Below are 20,599 nucleotides of genomic sequence, written 5' to 3'. Positions count from 1 at the left end.
AAACATTTACAAGCCTTTAAAACCACAACTCTAATAGGCATAAAAATATGCCAGAGTTTCTGTCGGATATGTAAGGGTACACGTCTTTAAACGTTCGCAATGATGTAAGCTAAATTCTTGCCTACAAGACGTGCTCAGCCGCATGTTGTGACCAGCGCTTCACAAAATAAGTCTCATGCACAAGTTACCGGTGATTAGTAAACAAGCATTTGTCGGAGCGGCACGCAATGGGCATCAAGCCGCTAATGAGATCCCACTGCGGACGATCATTTTCTAGGGTAGCAATTTCAACAGTATCTAGTACCCCTTCTCAATCCGTGGACCAAGGGGGTGCCTCTGATATCTTCTTCATGAGGCCGCGGGTCTCAGCAAGTACTGCTACCCAGGCGTTTATCCTCATCTAATCGTTTCCACAGGTGGCCAGCATTGGACTTTGCATACTCTAACTGGCCATACGCTAATAGCTATACAGACATATACATACGAGATCAGCCCGTCAGCATTTCATCTCGATATTTCATCTTCTGATTTCATCTTCGTATAGTTAAACGAACACAGCCGCTCTTAAATTTCTGAACCGTTAAGTTTTATAAGACTGAATGGCTTATGTCTTCTGTTTTCTCATCTGACATTAAATGCACGGAATGTGTGGACATCCCAAGGTTTTATTTCCACAGTTTACAACACTTAAAACTTGTCTACACACTAATAGGTATGTGGTCTGCAGACTCTTTGGATGTGCGCGTACCGATATTCGGGCCCCACTCTTTCGTTCTTTGGCTAATTTAGGCCTTGACACTAAGATTCCTTGATTTGGGGAATGTGATATAGACTTGGTTAGATCGCCCCCACATACCACGTCCTCGTCATCCGAACCGGATAGTTTCTGTTTAGAATTCACAAGTCATTAGCCATGCATCATCAAAGGTATCAGTTAGCCCGGTCCAGTGTTCCGAGGCTCGTTGTTACTCTGACAATAAAGATTTCAGCGGGATTCTGTCTTAATCACTGCATACTAAACAGCCAGCAAACAGGCCCGGAATGTCGAACGATGAATCATGGTATTTCAGGTCACAGTTTGGAAACCCAGTACAAGTCACATAACATATAACACCATCTTCCCAATCATAAAACAACATGCTAAATATTCATTCCTTAATTTATTTTGCCATTGTAAAATACCTTGGCGTATAAGAATAAACGTTCCCTGGTAAACTCAAAAGATGTATTTACCACCTCCCTAAACGGGAAGGCTTCTGGGCCAGTTCACGCACAAAGCTACCATGCCATAAAACATCTGTTTATGGAATAAAACAAATGAAATAGGTCGACTTGAATGTGGCCTCAACAACTTATTCACTATAAACAGTTTAAGTTCCCCAAGGACGGGCGCCCTTGGCTCTTTGGCAACGCAACACTCGATATATATGTTCACATTTTACGCTGTTTTGAGAGACACAATCATTTCATCAGCCAACAGATATATTGATCAAAGTGAACCGCCTCAGAGCGATGTGTTTGTTAAATTAATATCTGAAAATCCATTAGGTGTAGAGGAGCTTCACACGGGCGAGCGACAAGGAGACAATGGCAGGTAAAGCTGTGGGAGATTGGGGACGACACAGACCTGAAACTTGATACGTGACGCGGCTAAAGCAACTTTATCCAAACAACCATCAATATAACAGACAATTAACACAAAGACAAAGCTCGACCGGGCACGATAAAACAGCTTTACATACATGTGCATACAGCCCTATCGGGTATAAACAAGTGTTGAGCACACCTTAATCATTCACCAAATCTCCGCAGTGTATGGTAGCTGTAAATTAACTTAAAGCAACGTTAAATTTTTAAACGTGTTGACACTTAATAATTTCTGATATTTATTTCAAAGAATTCGGAGTGTTGTGATATACGAAACTCTAGGAGGACTATAGCTTTGTCACCGGAAGTGGCGATATGATAATTTTGGGACAACAGAGAAAGTTACGACCTGCCGTTTGGTGATCAAGAGAACATCAGACGACTAGATCTCTGTTGCCTGGCTTTTTATTTCACCGCTCTAAATTTGTCCACCGTATGCGAAGACGCTCGGAGTGACGCTCAAAGTAATGAGGCCTAACATTAATTTACATTTCACGACAATCATGATGTCCTTCCCAAGGGTGTTGTTTTTCTGGCAGAAAAACCCTGACTAATTTTTAAGCTCAATGATATAGGGGAATGTAACGCCATCTAACGGAATGGCAGCTTTTCTTCCTTTATTTTGATGTAAATAAGGAGAAAGTTATCAATAAAATAGAATACAATGTTATGATATGATGTGTGTTTCGTGTTTTTTACGTTGAGATTAAGTGCGAAAAGCCTTTGAAGCCCGTTACTTCGACGCACAGTCACTATCCGAACAGTAGGACGAATCACAGTTTCTTACTACCTATCGCCAACTAATAATATTTGTCGTCAATATTCACCTTGCGGATATGATATATTGTGTTTGTTTAATTGCTCAACGTGTTGGAACAGTGTACTAAACTCTCAAGACACCGCACAAGACAGTACAGCGCTTAACTGCGATCTCTTCCACATCTTACCTTTGGCTCTGCCGGGTGGCTTGTGCAGGAATCCCGTACATTCGACGCTCGTGTAAGGGTGGCCGGCCCGAGGGTATCCTACGAGATTATCCCCGACCCTGACACAGCCCGACTGTGGTCTAATGGTAGCGTGTCCCGGGAGGTGGGGTCCTTGGGCCCTGTTACTGTAATAGCAGCATGAGGGAGAAGGGGGTAGCTCGGTTTTGTAGTGCTGGTGAGTGCCGTGAGAAGACGCAGAGGTCGCGGAAAAGTTGTAAGGCACTGGCTCGCTGAAGTACAACATAGCTCTCTTCCTTGTAAACTTAACGCGACTAATTTACTGTATCAAGTGCTTGTTAGGAATGATCCGAGGTCTAATCAGCTCAGAGTCGCTTCTGTCACCACGAACATCCCGGTGACCGAGAAAGGCGTTAATGCATTTAATCAGTTGGGATACGGTTGATTTGTGTCGAGTGGCCGTCACAGGTCGCTTTGTCAAAATACATGTTAAGGTCGTATCATCTACGCCTCGACCACCTGGGGTGTCGCTGAAGGGGGTGAGGGAAGCTGAGGTACCTCGCGCGTCCAATCGGAATCTGGAACCTTCTGTGGTAACGACTCCGTCCACGCCTTCTTCCCCTCCGCGTTAAAGTTTATCCGGGATGTAGCAGGAACTTTGTATCTGAGTTTCTTCTCCCAATAATCCCAACAGGACCAGATCAGGATATTGCCAGGAATCTTAAGACGACCAGAATGTCGTCAGCTCATGTCTGCCTGATTCCTTCTCTTCTCTCACACTATACAACTGTCTGAGACGTCGACCTTCTAAATGGTCGTTAGGTCCACGAGGTGAAATTCTCCAAGTGGGCGACAGGCAGCAATATGAGCTGGGTTTATTCCGCACTGAAAGGGCCACGCTACACCGACTCTAAACTCACATGTACGGCAGTATGAATATTTATGTACCGAAAACTTTGTGGTTGGCAGACAAACAACAAAAGCACGAGAACTGTTTTCATAGATACATAGACTATCTACAAACGTTGCGCTTTAAAGCAGATTTAAAGGAAACATTTACAAGCCTTTAAAACCACAACTCTAATAGGCATAAAAATATGCCAGAGTTTCTGTCGGATATGTAAGGGTACACGTCTTTAAACGTTCGCAATGATGTAAGCTAAATTCTTGCCTACAAGACGTGCTCAGCCGCATGTTGTGACCAGCGCTTCACAAAATAAGTCTCATGCACAAGTTACCGGTGATTAGTAAACAAGCATTTGTCGGAGCGGCACGCAATGGGCATCAAGCCGCTAATGAGATCCCACTGCGGACGATCATTTTCTAGGGTAGCAATTTCAACAGTATCTAGTACCCCTTCTCAATCCGTGGACCAAGGGGGTGCCTCTGATATCTTCTTCATGAGGCCGCGGGTCTCAGCAAGTACTGCTACCCAGGCGTTTATCCTCATCTAATCGTTTCCACAGGTGGCCAGCATTGGACTTTGCATACTCTAACTGGCCATACGCTAATAGCTATACAGACATATACATACGAGATCAGCCCGTCAGCATTTCATCTCGATATTTCATCTTCTGATTTCATCTTCGTATAGTTAAACGAACACAGCCGCTCTTAAATTTCTGAACCGTTAAGTTTTATAAGACTGAATGGCTTATGTCTTCTGTTTTCTCATCTGACATTAAATGCACGGAATGTGTGGACATCCCAAGGTTTTATTTCCACAGTTTACAACACTTAAAACTTGTCTACACACTAATAGGTATGTGGTCTGCAGACTCTTTGGATGTGCGCGTACCGATATTCGGGCCCCACTCTTTCGTTCTTTGGCTAATTTAGGCCTTGACACTAAGATTCCTTGATTTGGGGAATGTGATATAGACTTGGTTAGATCGCCCCCACATACCACGTCCTCGTCATCCGAACCGGATAGTTTCTGTTTAGAATTCACAAGTCATTAGCCATGCATCATCAAAGGTATCAGTTAGCCCGGTCCAGTGTTCCGAGGCTCGTTGTTACTCTGACAATAAAGATTTCAGCGGGATTCTGTCTTAATCACTGCATACTAAACAGCCAGCAAACAGGCCCGGAATGTCGAACGATGAATCATGGTATTTCAGGTCACAGTTTGGAAACCCAGTACAAGTCACATAACATATAACACCATCTTCCCAATCATAAAACAACATGCTAAATATTCATTCCTTAATTTATTTTGCCATTGTAAAATACCTTGGCGTATAAGAATAAACGTTCCCTGGTAAACCCCCCCCCCCCATCAGCTACGCTTCACCTGATCCACGGGATTAGTGCATTAGTCGCGCTATGCCTTTACCTGGTCACGGTGCAAAGTGTCGTGTGTCCACTGATTTTACACCAGACTTTTTGCATGTGCAAGGTGAGTCTGACACGAAGTGACGTTGCCACTGGGACCAAGTGTCAAAAATGGCCTAGATCATTAGCAGACCCATTCATCTCAAAGGTACACACAACATTCGTGTTTAAATAAAAACTTCTCTGAACACATCCATCAGGTACATCAAAATCATATTATATATGCCTGTAAGCTGGAATTAAACGATCAGCCAATGTAGCGGTCGGGAGTGGCCTACAATTTTTGGTAAAGCCAAAAATTATATTTTTATTTTTTAGTCTGTCAACCTGCGGGTAGTCGTGGGTTTCCCCGGGCGCTACCCGGTTTCCTCGTAACATAATGCTGGCCGCCGTCGTATAAGTGAAATATTCTTGAGTACGGCGTAAAACACCAATCAAATAAATAAATAAATATCTTTATTTTTGGTCGTATAATGCAAATTAAACCTAAAAAATTAATCCACCGGCATCTAATATGATGAGAATCATTCATGCTAATTTCTTTATTAGTTAGTGTTTATTTTACTTTTTTACACGTCACTGCCTAATCAACTTATATTTCAAACAATATCTTTTCTTGAAAAGTGTCTTTCATCTGCCGGTAATTTAGAATGAAAATAAAATGCCGATCGAGAGGGGTCGTCGGGTCAAGGGGAATAACCCTGGATCCTTCCCGCAACAAAATAACACGACACGGCATACACATTTATCAGTTAATTAATCTGGATTCTTTGGTCCCGCAAATGTTCCCCACGACCATTCCGTACAAAGATTATTGTGTTCCACTGTCTATGCTGGCACAGGTCTGGGCCCAGAAGACAGACGGTGCAGAGACGACAATGCGACCCGGCATGGGGTAAGAGATCGCGCTTAGCCTCAGATTGTATATTATCAACTATATGACAAAAACAACTTTAGTACCTGGATACCAGCCAACTCTATTTAGGCAGGTACAGGTTAGGATTGTCCATCGGGAAGATAGGCACCAAGTATGAGTCAAACCTGCAGAGTGCGTGAAGTTTCGCTAGCGTCATGTCAACCTTCCGTGGCCAACTGAGGAACGGCAAGTGGTGAGGGACGCGGTTATCTCCCTTACACTTCAGACTGCAAAGCGCATAGTAAACAACAAATATATCCCAGACAATGCCATTCTCTGCTATCAGTGAGAAACAACTGATCTCAATGAGTTTGCGATGCAAGTATCAAAATTAAGCACAAATATGTTTAAGCCGTAAGAACATACTTCCATAACAGTCTATGTTCCACTAGAATTAACTGAGTTAACATTATTGTGCGTAAGGCATATCCTGGCATGTCATGACAGAGCCTGAATATCCTGAAGGAAGAATGACAGGAGGGATCAGCTGGAGCACATCGCACAAACTGGGGTCTATTTTTGATGGAATTTTTCGTGTAAAAACTATAGGTATTTCTAGGCCGCATCAAGCATGGAACAAATAAATAGAGCTCTTTCCGAAATGCGTTGCAGTTTAATGGCACACAAAAAGGGTGACACTTTTCACTTGTCTAGCGATGTCTTAATTACCAGGCTAACTAGTTAACCATCAATTTAGCCAGTGAAAACCAGCCGCCTATGTGCCCCGCTGGTACAAACGGGCCTATCATAGAGTCATTATGGATGGTCCGCCCTATTATCACCCACAGCCTACTCTCTATGTTATGATGTGTTCTATAAATACCGTCAACATATCAGACTATTGTCCGGCTTTGAACTAGCTCTAATTGTGTGAGTGTTGGTATATAAACATTAGGAGAGTGTAACACATTAGCTTGCTCACTGATAGACGATGTCAGAACATATAGACCCAGCCTCAACTTGGGGTAGCCAGCACTCAGCAGAGATAACATGAGAGCATGCTGGGGCGTCCTTCATGGAGTAGAACTCATTTGATATTTTTATACACCCATAATGCAAATCCTAAAACGTGACTCCTCTAGGGGCAACCTAGAAACTTATCACATGTGATCAGCATACAACAAACGTGACTACGACACATGTATACAACGCACATGGCTGTGATACATGTATACAACACACGTGACTGTGATACATGTACAAAGCCCACATGTGATACATGTATCCTCCAGTGGCCACCGGGGAGCGAATGGAACGGCCCCCTAGTGTGAACTCACAACCCTGTTGACTAATACAATCCTCACAAACCCTCACATATGCCTTTCGGTTAAGACTCCGTGGTTCCACATCTGATTGTCGGAATACAATATTGACAATTCTCCCGATAGTTATCCCAATTTAAAATTTAATAGGAATTGCGGTGACAGTGCGTTTGGGCCCGTGGTGCATTTGGAGATTTCAAGATGAGCTGCGGTTTGAACCCGCTCTGCCCGGTTTCCTCACCACATAACGCTGGCCGCCGTCGTATAAGTTAAATATCCTTAAGTACAGTTTAAAACACCGATCAAATAAATAAATAAATATCTTTATTTTTGGTCGTATAATGCAAACTAAACCTAAAAATATATTATATATAAACAAATAAATTGAACCGAGTGAAGGGGCAATATATGCATTAGGTTGAATGATATCTCCAGGTTAGATAGGCTTGTATGAATAGCTGCGATCAAAGCCCACTGAGGTACATATTTTTGTTAACGGCAACTTGTAAACCAGCATGATATAGACGATTTTGATACTATTTAAATGCATACGCCTTTAACATCTTTTGCCTCTCTCCAGCCTCATTGGGAAAAGCTGACTACTTCTCTGTACATGAATCGGTCTTAATTTTTAACCTAATATACCTGTTTACTTTTTCAGCGGTTTGTTTCGGGCATTGTTTTTGGATTTGCTTTTGCCGTTATTGACCTGGAAATTCCATTATGGTCGGCGACTGCAGCACGAATGTCTGTTTCGACGCCTGAACTCCTAGGTTGTACACAAATAAAGCTTGCTTGTTTCAGTCTATCCATGGTGCCGTTTAATGTAAGATTTCTCCATTTTCAACTCTGTGATACACATGCACCGAGACCGTAGAATGACAGTATATAGGTAGAGATAGAGGGGAGTAGGTGAGGTGTGCAGACGTCAGCATCCCGTATCTATACACGGGCAGAGCATGAAGTCACTCAACCGTGACAGATTGTATTACCTGGGGAACTCATCTTTTATAATAAAGCCACTGCGGATAAAAACAACCAGTTAATCTGAAGCGAACAAAAAACACGAAACTAAAAAAAAAAACATCGCTGAACATCTATGAATGCAATTTAAATGTCTCCCTGGCAACCACAAGTTGGTTTTTCTCCCTGAGACGCATTGTATTGCCAAAACTGCAAACAAAGATGACTTCTTTCCCAATTTAGCAAGTAACTGCCAGTTATTTTTGCCGACAGGTTTGTTGTCATTATAATTTTTGTAAACATAGCCACAGACAAAGAAAAAAAAGGCGTCCTATTCCGCTACTTTCTCTATTCAAGCTCAGTGGCCGATGTAAGGACATAGCCCTAATTTACTCGGCAATGAAGATGCCCCAGTGCTCTAGTCCACAGATAAAATGACTGGTCATTGTCTGTCCTGTGTTCCTGTGTTCCTGGACAATCAGCTTCTTGCTATGCGGATATCAAAACTTATTCACAAAAGTTAAATAATAAAGAAATATTGTCCTGTCGATTTCTCAAGGATATTATTGGGTTTCCAATGTCAATTTTAGGACTCACTCATTTTGATTGTCAGTAAATAAAAGGACTCACTAGATACGATTGTAAATGGAGGGACTCACTAAATATGATAGTCAGTGGAACGACACACTAGATATAATTGTTAATTTTGGGACTCACTAAATATGATTGTCAATGGAGGAACTCGCCAAATGTGATTTCCATTGACAGGTCTCACCAATTTTTGATTTGCAATGGAAGAACCCACTATTCTTGATTTGCAATGGAAGGACTCACTAAGTATGATTGTCAATGGAGAGATTCACTAGATATTATTGTCAACGACATCACTCACAATTGATACGAAGATACGAAACCTGATCTAAGACTTATTAAATTTGAATGGCACGTCAAGGATTCACGAGTTGGCATTCTGATTACTAGCAATCACAGGATATAATTTTTCACTACAAATTCCTGGAAGAAGATGAGATCTCTTATTACTGGATACCGAATGTAATGTTTGATCAGAGCGCTGGACAGACTACTGAACATTTCACATAGCATCTTTGATTTTTGGGAACATGATCAGAAAATTCAGAACAAACATTTCAATTGAGCATATACAAATTAGCTTTCCAAGTGTTTGGGTAGGGGTGAAAAGAAGGGGTGACGACTTTACGAGCAGTAGGCCGTCCTATCTCCTGGACCATCCATCAAATTTGTCCTCCCTCCCCACACACACTTAAGACAGATTTGTGTTCCCTACAGGTATGAGGGAGATAGCAATCAGAGGCCGTCCACTCACCAGTACACAACTACCCCGCTGAGACAGGAATACCCAGATCCTCGCCAACGGGCCCTCGCATTCCTTTATTCTCAACGCGTTTACAGTTTTTTTTCTCTCCCTCGGAGGAGCCCATTTTAAGAATACCGTCTGCCCAGCCTGGGTCTCTGGCTGTTCTATACAGGAAATAAATGTGGTTGAAATAACCTGGTGAATAGCTTCGTGTAAGCCGGGTCGGCCCAAGCCCTGCGGGGGATTTGAACGAAACTACATATTACTGTGCAGTGCCGGAATTATAATGACAATAGTTGTAAAGAAGGGTGAGGGAAAGGCGGTTATCATGCCATCTAGACGGCTTGTACACAGGGAAAAGCAAAGCTCGCCATATGAAACGCTTCTCTAAATGTCCACTGTAACTTGTTATCTGGACCCAAAACAGTGTGACCCTGAAACAAGAATCCCGACCAAACGTATCACACCTGATTCTTTGTCACAAGTATAAATGTACTTGAGTAAAGAAACAAGTTTTATCTCAAATCACAAAAAATAACACTGACATAAATGTTCCAGAACCAATTTGCATCTAAGTATTGTTTCAACTAATAAATCCCACGGCCTGTGTCCTTAGACAAGTAAATAAATGAATAAATCAATCAATAAATAAATAATCACCGTCCAAGGCAATCAATAACAGGGAAAATGTAACCTAAATACAGTTTGTTCGTAGCTTATGGGTGAATATAAGCCTACATGCTACGTGAATGTGAATAAGCCGTTTATAACGTCACATATAAATATCCGGCTACCCATCTCAGATTAGCATTATTAAAGACTGAAAAGCTTAAACGGCATTTTGCATGCGATTTAAATTCACAGGAAATCGTACCAATGTATATCCGACCAGTTTTCAGATAATCACAGCTAATGTGTTGACAGAGATGAATCGTTGAAACAACTGGAGTGTGTACCTATGTGCGACGTGTGACATTGGGTGTCACAGTCACGTGTCACGCAACTTCCGACTGTAGGCCAATGTACATGTACGACCATATAACGGGCTATGTTCCGTGTATATGTAAGAAGACGTTTGTGAGTAACGTCTGATCGTCAACGGAGAGCGGGCAGCGGCTGGGACCGTCTGTCCAACCCAGCAGAAGCATATGGCAGGCGGTGCAACTCTCAGAAGCGCCTGTCAATCAGTGGCCCGCATGAGTACGGTCTGACACAAGAGAGGATCAATGGCCGACCCTTTACACCTCTCCCAGCCCCGGTAGCATGCTCAATAGAACCAGCGTGTCAAGTATTCACAGCCAGGGCACCAACTACCCGACAGGAAGGCTTCAGGTTTAAGGACAAAATCGGCTTTATCACTAATCGATGAGAGTAGCACCTCTGGAAGCCGACTGTGTTATGTTAATAACCAATGAGGAGTAAACTGTGAAGCGAAGTATTGGAAAGTCGGAGGGGCGAAGGAGGTGGGTTAGACTAAGGAATGCTGGGATGGTGGTCCCTCGTGCGACGGTGCCCGGAGAAACTGCACACCATCTGTAGGTGAATGTTTCCAGATTGGCCCATCAATGGTCAAAGTTGTAGTTGTCCTACCCCGGTTCTGCCCCGAGCTATTGCTAAATCGAGGTACCTATACTTTAACCTGACCGTCACTTACAGTCAGTATGACGGAAATGTGGCCAGCAAACGCCATTAGATGAACACGGTTGCCATCAGGTAAAAATGACAAATGTGTCAAGGAACATAAAAAAATCTAATATGGAGCAGCCATTCCCTATGCTAAATCGGTCACTATGTGGTATAGATATAAATTTGGGACATCACCATTCACTGAGTTGAACACTACACGGACACTGTCCACAAATTGCAAGGGTTAGAACTAACTTGTAACTCAAGCTGTGTCCTGCTGCCCTGTAACCAACCATGGTCCCTAGAACCAGGCATCACCTGGGTCATAAGGTCGACCTGCTAATCCTATAAGTGGAACAAGTGGCAGGCGGAAACGGTTGCAGCTTCCCAAGGAAGCCACAAAACAATTTTTTCCACATTTGTGCGAAAATTAAAATGCTTTGAGGGTGAAGAGAAAGCCCATCTTACCAATATGGGGTGGTTGTTAGGCTCTGGGGCATTGAGAGTAGGGGGGGGGGGCGAGATGGAGGCCCGCTCGCCAGCTGCCACATGACTCTCGCTATCAGTGCAAGTATATACGGGTACTCTGACAACCAAGCATACAACTCCAGAAAGTTTTACATTCTCACTGAAATCAACCGCGTTATTTCCATCCTTCGTGAGGAAAAAGCGTAAAGCCAGAGAGGCCAACCGCAGAAATGCGACCATGCGTGCCATGTTCTATGTTTGTATTTCTTACATGTCAATTTTGTAGGCACGTGGCGGTATTAAGTAGAAGTCAGAGTATTGACTAGAGAGACAGTCTATTAGGCTGAATTCTCCTCTTCCTTTCCACAATTGCTGCCTCCCCATGTGTGACCGGCACTTCTGGCGACTAAATAGGCCCAATTGAAGTAGAACTAGAAGTTGGGTTATAGCTGAGTGCTCCTATATAGCTCAGTACAAGCACACCTTTCACAACCTGCAGTTCTTTTCCCAAACATACGTCAGGGGTCTGAAGCACAGCTTTCTCGTACTCAAAATCAGAATCTGTACATGGGGGTGAGAGAGCGACGTGGGAATATGTAGGAGAAATAAAGGTACATGAACGTGGTCGAGTAGTCTGTGTTGTTGGTAACATGGGTGGTGGTAACCTCTTTGCCTAGGCGGAAAATTACCCCGGAACATAAGCCCGGTGTTTGGTGCAGATCGTTCTCAGGCCCACAGGTAACTTTGGCTTCCTGTCATACCCAGCCTTATAGTTGACGGCGAGGATATGGAGAATTGTGTGACTGGAGGGCGTAAAACTGATATCAGAGAATGCCTCACACGTCCCCCAATAAAGCTGTATTGTAACTGGCTCCCATAGAAAATATCTTCGTGTAACTCAAAACCCTCAATTTCTATTTTGTGTGCAGGAAAATAGGTTTAATTATCGTATTGATGGCAGCAAAGCAGAGCGGGCTTGAATTGTTGGTTACAGCAGAAGGCGGTTTTGTCTCCATGTCTGTGAACGGTCATTTGGTGGACCCGGTATGGGGATCACACTGGACCGGATATTAGTAGGATTGCTTTGGGATTTGATCAGATTGGTCTGGACAAGGGCAGGATTGGCTTGGCATTTGATAACTTAGGACCGGGCGTGGGTAGGATTTGTTTTGGGATATGATCAAGATATAAGTCGCAATTGAGCATTTGGTAGAGTGTGGTCTGCGTATGTCTTTGGTTATTAGACCCTGGATGTTTTGTGAAAGAGCATGAAAACCACAACGTAAAAAAACGTTCATGGCGGAAATCTAGTTTGTCAAGACAAAAATGTTTGACCTCATGGTTCTAGTTTTGTCAAGCGTTATACCATTGGGCCTGCAGTTTTATAATGCGGCATGGCTTTGTTCACGATTGCGATGGCACACCAGGCCATGATGTTCGTCCTAATATTTCATATGATACTTGACCATGGAATATTTATAGAAGCTCTATTTCTCGGCAGGCCGAAATTGTAATATATGCTGGTTGAGATTATAAGCAGGTGTTATATTCCACAAAAATACTTTGTGGTGTCATATACTAAAGGTCTATTCACTCACTAAAGGCTTTCAACTCGCTTAATAAAAAAAAAACAGGTAACATTCCAACAAGTTTTCCGCTATGATTTTCTTAAATATAAGTTTATTACATTAATATTCTTCTGCAAATTAACTCTGGCTCTTCCTTTGTGCGTACGGTTTTAGTTCCCAGAGTAAAAGCTGACTTTAATTTGTACACCATGCAAACTTCAAGTTCAAATGGACAGGGGTTGCGATGCTCACTGGAACAAGATACATTGTATATATAGGTGTATGATTAGGCCAGGGTCCAACTACATACACTGCAATCACAACTGTTAATCAATACATCGCTTAAAATCGTTGCCGTATATATCGGATGGTACATTATCATTCGCACTCTGGTGATAATAAATTCCGGTTCGGATTTCTTACCCACTAATATAAACGGCAGTGTTTGTTAGACGGGTTGAAACTGTACTGTTATGTTGCGCTCTATCGGTGTAGCATGACTGTCGCTACCACGCGCACATCAACTTACAACCACCATTCACACTTCGGCGCACGATTGACAAGCAGCTGATCTGTCGAGTGTATCTGAATGAGACACAGGGAGACACAATATTTCAATGATGCAATAAGCCCAATGCACCCCAGTTGTCAACCAGCAAAATTTCAAAGTTCGTCTCCGATCTCGACGTGAACGTTCCTTAGCACCGTACCTTAAATGTAACCAATCTGCATATGGTCGCTCGTCAAGCAACCTGTTAACAGTCATTCCCACGAGTCTGTATTCCTTTATATAATTTTTTTACCCCAAAAATTTTAAAACTAATTGCGCTTTCGTTCAAAACAGGTCGTGTAGAAAGTCAGCTACATCAGTTTTATTCGGATGAAGAACTCATATGTGCATATCTATAGGGACGTGCGGGGAGAACGCCCACCTACGAACAGCTGTCAGCAGCGCGTGATTATAAGATGGTCAGAGGGGCTTCCAGTTAGCTGGGGAAACGGTAAAATATAGCAATGATCAGATGGTGACAAAACAGAGCAGAGATGAGAAGGAAACAAAATAGAGCAGTGATAAAATTATGACAAAACAGAACAATGATCAAATGGTGACAAAATAGAGCAATGATCAAATGGTGACAAAATAACGCAATGAAGTGTACAAACCTCGTGTGAAACGCAAATCCATGAGATATGAAGCTGCATTCACCAAATGTCAGACAAAAGTATATATTTCAAAGTACAAGTTTATCTGTGTTTATAAATATAATCGTACACTAATACTATTCTCTTAAATAAAGCATTGTTGGAACTACCAAGCAACAAACTGAATGTTTCAAAATTACATGAGATATCTCCCAGCTGTTTAGTTAAAGCGAAACTCGTGGAATGGGTGACTAAAAGCACACACCTACACACAGTGTGAACGAGGACGAGGGTAATAAATAAAGCTCAAGCGTGATACGGATAAAAAAGGCATAAATAAGTCTTAAAGGTTAATGTTCAGTGTTGGCAGTAAACCTTAGAAATCTGACTCACACGCGGACATCGACGATTTTCAAAAGTAACTGTAAATGCATTCTCAAATTCAGATGATGAGATCCAGAGACGATACATGTATCTCTACAGATTAAGGTAAAAGCTTCAGTAAAGACAACCAAGAAAGTAACACACATCGCCAGAAATATACGTCACATGTGTATATGGTTTGCATCAATAAAAATACATGAGCCGTAAACACGCCTCATGCACGGTAACACTTAAACTACGTCACCGCGAGAGTTCACGGGGCCATCAGCTGTAAACAAGTCTGCTGTAGCACGGACCCATTATTCGCGATATCAAAACATATTCACTGGATATAAGGTTGAACCTGAGACAGAACATATTCACTGAATAAAAGGTCGCACCAGAGGTAATGGGTGAACGTTGGAGTAAGCTATAAGCTCTGATGAGAACTGTCTCAAGGTATTGTGATTGTGTGGTGGAAGCTGACTATTGCGTAGAAATGTCTCACTGAGAAGTATCTGGACTAAACCTGTGCAACAGCAACCACAGACTGCACAGTAAAACACTCAGTCAAAAAAAAACAAAAAAAAACATTTGCAGCAGAGATAATTGAAAATTCAGTAAAACATTACACCTTCGCAGCGGAAAATTAAAACTTTAAAGTAAAATACTACACAATTGCCGGTGAAAATTCGAATGTTTGTAAGCAAAACTATGACTATTCAGTACAAAAAAAAACCTTCACGGAGGAATTTCGAATGCACAGAAAAGTAAAAAAAAAATAATAAAATCCTTTACGTTTTCAGAAATGAATATGGCTATTCAGTGAAAGAGTAGGCTGTGATGTCGAAAGGTTAGGATGTGGACAGTATTCATTTATGACAGGGGACGCTACAAATCCGTAAGGTATGCTCAGACCTTCCTACCCAGTGAGCGAGCCAAAAGTCGAATATCTATCATGCAAATATGTACAAAAGTCTCAGGCGATGAATTCATAACCACCCTCTCCCCCACTAAAACACGCTTGTCTGTATACATACATAATAATTATTAGCTTCATATACATATATGTCTTCTATATCAGTGTGCAAAGCGCACAAACCCTCTCTCCACGCTGCAAGCTGACAACCTCAACCTTCGTGTTATATCTCAAACGCAAATATACTGATGTATACATACTAATATTTTGCCAGTTAAAAAGCCTCTCGAATAGCGCATATCCTGGGGGCATTTTCGTGTGGTATTCGGCAGAGTCATCCTCCTTGCTCTCCAGCCACGCTCACATATACTGTACCTTGACGCCTATCATTAACCTCAAATAGGCATCTTAACACACATTCTTAATGGTTATTTTCTGAATCTACAAAATTTTTCATTGGTAAAACATTCCATGGCTGAATGTGCGTATCTGTGTAACAAAGGAGACAATCAGCTAACTCGGTGTACAACAAAATGACGGGGCACTGGAGGGCTGGGTGGAGATTGGGAAGGATGGGTGTCATGCTGTCAATCGTGAGTTTTACACAATGACATACACTAGTAAATAGTCAACATGCAGGAAACACATACATGCGTGTTCGCAGATTACTTCATAGTGCACAGGTAAATAAATCATATATAATAACTGCAGGACAATTGTCTTATGATATACGAGGTAAATAGATTCTTGGTAAACTGGTAAATATATCAGATAGTCCCACACAGCACTTCAGGTAAATATGTCAGATTGTCCTACACAGCTCTTCAGGTAAATATGTCAGATAGTCCTACACAACAATTCATGTAAAAATATGAAATAATGAACTGGTAAATATATCATATGGTAAACTGGTAAGTAAGTTTTATAGTTCGCTGGAAAACGGGCTCTATTTTACCCAGAGATAATAAGCTCTGAGTGCCAACATACATAACTGGCACGGCAGGTTGGTAAATTGGACCCTCAGTTCTCCAGGTAAATAACTCCAACGATACATAGGTGAAGGAATCCCATAATAGTACACCTGTAATTAACTCTGATAGTAACCTTATACCCAAGGTATAGACGTCCTACAGCAAACTGGTAAATAACCCACACAGTACAGTGGTAGAATAAATCTACTGGAGCAGTGATTTCCACCGACTACAAGTGAGGATGAAGAGTTATAAAGGGCAGAAATCCGAATAACAAAAACATAATTTTGATGAATTTAAAAAATATCTGTGCGTTTGTTAAAATTACTATATCAAACTTATACCAAAATACTGTGAGTAGAATTGAGGAATGGGGGGGGGGGAGGGGGATCCTGTCTATGTTGTATTTAACAATTAACCAATAATTTTCAGTTGGTTTAAGAATTACATATACATTATTCCAAATTAGACATATGTGGCAGACTAAGTCACTCTGTATGCTAAAATCCGAATGCCTGTCCAGACACGGAGATCCTGGAGGGGAGCCTTTTACCAAGTCACCGCATTTCACAACAGGAACACCTATTGAAATCTGTTGCACCATAAGGTGTTTTGTAGACAAGCATGCATAGGGGAAGCAGACTGAAAGGTTAGGGTGGGATATAGAGGAGGGTTGGGGTGCGGGAGGGGCAGGGAGGAGGGGGGTCGGTCAGCCGGTTTGTCGAGTGGGTGGTGTCTATGTTAACAGGTTCTGAAGTGAAGAGAAAAGATTCATGGAAACAAGTGGCAGCTAGCTTAAAGTAAACATACAAATCAATACTGAAGGCTTAGAGCTTCTCGGTGGGAGGAAATGCTTTACAGAGGGAGTTGGTCTAATCGCCTTGTGGGGACAGCAGCCTCCTACAGTGACCACTGACCCTTACATAATTGCAGGCCCTATTGTCTTCTCAAACCCAAAAAGTACCTTTCTCCACATGACACAGTCGTCAGAACAAGCTAATTCTAAAGCAGCCATTTTCAGCTTGTGGAAACGGTACAGAGGAATGTTAAACAAAACAGAACACAATCCAGTCCCGAATAGAAATCTGGTTTGTAAGTATTGAGCCACAGGAAACAATCTAGAGGTTACCAGTGTAAGGAGCGACAAGACTTTCCCGTGAAGTCAGTAAACGTCTCACACAACTAGAGTCTAGCTGCTGTACAGACTGGGACAAGCCCAAAGCCACCGATTATGGCATGGCAACTTACTATTTTTTATGTAAAAGTAAGCATAATATTATTTAAAACACGAATCGGGAAAAAAACGGTTTTGACAAATTAATTTGTACATAAATAAATTTCTTGCCAATTTGATAAAGATTGTTAGTGTTAAAGTTACGCTGTCAAGTTTCTGGGTAAGTTATGTTTCGAAATTCAGTCGTAGGTCATGTTTTTAACCACCAGCTTCCAAAAAAAATTAAGCCTAAGTGATGTTTATGTCAGCAACTATTTATAGCTAACAACAAACTGAAATTTGTTCCCCAAAACTATAATCTTGTTTCAGCGATTGTTTTTAATTAGAGAGAAAAAAAATGACATAATATTCCGCCTAATGAGTTTAGTGTACAGATGTTTTTGTCATGGCTTAAAAGACGGTAAGAGCGATTTATATTTCAAACTTTGCAAGCTAGTCGTTTGTATATTTTGGTCACATAAAGAACACCACCAAGGGCTAAATAAAACATTATAGTTGATATTTCACAATGAAGGTTGACGGAATGGTTCTGTAAACAACGTTGTACAGTCACCGTGGACATCTAGTCTGACAGTGTGGCTCAGTCATATCACCAGATGTTACCTTACTTGTATTTTCTCAATATTCATGTGGACAGGCGTTATATAAATATTTATGCTGTACAGGTGAGATTCCACACGAACCCCGTTTGGTGGGAATATTGTAACTTTATAGTATAAATACATCTGCAGGTTTATAGGTTTTCATAGCGTACCACTGTCGAAACTCCAATTTTGTACAAGAAGAAAAGAGAAAACATGATTTATCGTAGAGCTTTGTTAAGGTTGGTGTTTTACAGATACAAGTCGTGTATGCATGTTGGCGTGTTAGTGGATGGATTGGGGTGGGCCGGGCTGGGGACGGGCAGATCGATATGTGGGTGGGGCAGTACATCAGTCCACCGCCATTCAGCTACTGTCACTTCAGCGTTCCTCAACCGTAAACAGCAAAACACATACACTAATATCTACTTAAAAACATATACTGAGATATCAATAAAAAAACTAAACTTTCTGGTCTTCCTTATCATTTAAGACGACAAAAAAAATTTACAGAAAAAAAACAGCTACCTTGAAAAAAATTGTCCGTAATATTTGCCTTGAAATGAAAACCCATTTTTAATATGTTCGAATGAACGGCTTTGAAAAAGTAGTCCATAATTTGTTGGTAAAGCGTACCGGCTATAATATGTTCAACTTCATATAATTATACTATGCGCTATGAGGTGCTGAGCTACAGTAATACCCAGGTTATAATATGTTGTGCTCGTCGGCTTTATTCTACGACCTTCCATATACATGAAAAATGACAATATTCACACAAGACAGCACAGGAGTATAAAGACAGCACCGATACAAAGCCAAAACACAAAACACATTGTCAGGTATTATTGACGTGAATCCACTGCGAGAAAAGTTTTGTAAGAAGTTGTGAAGATGTAGTATATCTTACCTTTGGCCGACTTTTCTGGCTGGGACATGGCGTCCATTGGAGTTGTCTCCTCGCACGGCTCGGGATTTCTCATTAAAACTTCTTAATTGTAAACCAGGAGAAAATTCAGGAGCTTCTCAGGTGTATGGGACTAAAGTAGCTTTCCTGCCCGTCCCAGTGGCATCTACCCTGCTCAGATATGGCTGTCCAGAGACGGAAAGTGTCTGGCGGTGATTTGGAGGCACAGGGGGAAGGTTGGTCACGCTGAGCTGCTCCCAGCTTCAGGGCTAAAACACTACTGTAGATCGAACTGTTTACCTGGATGTCTAGTCAAGCGATACGCCACTGGACGCCGTCGTCACACAAGCCAAAGCTCTGCTTAGCCAATTGTATTCTGTTCCGAAATAAGCTGAGCAGAACCCAGGATTATCGAAATGCCTCATAGAAAGTTGGTTTGTAGGGAAACTGCCAAAGGACCCCCAACAACAGCTTTTCACATGATAATGAGCCAGCCGAACACTGTGAAGCGGGCAATTGAGGGTTCCTGAACTGTGGGACAGAGCGAGAACGTAATGGAGGAGCTGTTCAACAGAGTTAGAGAAGAGGATCACCTTGTTGGGTTGGAACAGTTCCCAACTGCCCGGAACTCCGGTTACAAGAAACCTGGTCTGGTGACGATGGTCGAGCAGTCCGGCCAACTTTCCACAAGTCCTCGGAAGTTACCTGTAGAGGTAGAGAAGCTACTTTGGGAAGATTAATCTCTATATATCAACAGCCCATTGTCACTTGTATCACAATTTTTTCGCCTATCTAGTCATACATATGCATACAGTGCGCTGGGCGTTGATTGGCTATCACAGATAGTCCGCCATTACAGTTAGGTTATAGCTGGCGGGTTAGCTCTAGCTATTACTCTACTGCGCTTTACTCTTCAACGTTCACGTTGATTTGCCTCTTCGTCGTCAGACGAGAGAGGCGATTTAACCCGGAAACTGCTGTATGGTTGTCCTTAAAATGTTGTCGATAGCTGACAAAGTCAGCAACGACACACCTTACCTCTCACCTGTGCGAATCAATGTCTGTAGCAAGGTTATGTTAGTGGGCCTTGGTCAACTAGCTGACTAGCATGCCAATAACATACCTGTATTCATGTAATCATTTTTTTACTGTAACTCTGGCACTTTCTCGCCTATGAATGTGAATTTAGGGGGAGGGGGTGGGGTTTGTTATTGTATGCAGGTACGCAGGTTCTAGCCACTTAGGTCACCAAGTAAGTCACACGGTAGATCAGCTTAACATTATAATAGTTTGTAAGTAGCTATTTATATATGACCATACATTGTCGTATGTAGATTATTGCAAAACTCTTAGGCAGCCTAAAACAGACCGGGTGATTACCGAGTGGTCTACTCAGCGCTCGGTTGGATTAGCAATG

At 42.0% G+C, this 20,599-nt stretch overlaps 1 protein-coding gene across 1 annotated transcript in view; it reads right to left on the bottom strand.

The window, feature by feature from the left end:
- The window catches only part of LOC135469885 (paired box protein Pax-5-like), a 46,328-nt gene extending 26,180 nt beyond the window's left edge, over window positions 1–20,148 (bottom strand). Inside the window, exon 1 of the mRNA XM_064748545.1 lies at window positions 19,186–20,148. Coding sequence (XP_064604615.1) covers window positions 19,186–19,258 — 73 coding nt within the window. The 5' untranslated portion in view covers window positions 19,259–20,148. The remainder of the gene's footprint in view (window positions 1–19,185) is intronic.
- Between the last annotated feature and the right edge of the window lie 451 nt (window positions 20,149–20,599).

Source organism: Liolophura sinensis, chromosome 1 (genome assembly GCF_032854445.1).
Source record: "Liolophura sinensis isolate JHLJ2023 chromosome 1, CUHK_Ljap_v2, whole genome shotgun sequence".
NCBI lineage: Eukaryota > Metazoa > Mollusca > Polyplacophora > Chitonida > Chitonidae > Liolophura > Liolophura sinensis.
This window is presented reverse-complemented; position numbering and strand designations above follow the sequence as displayed.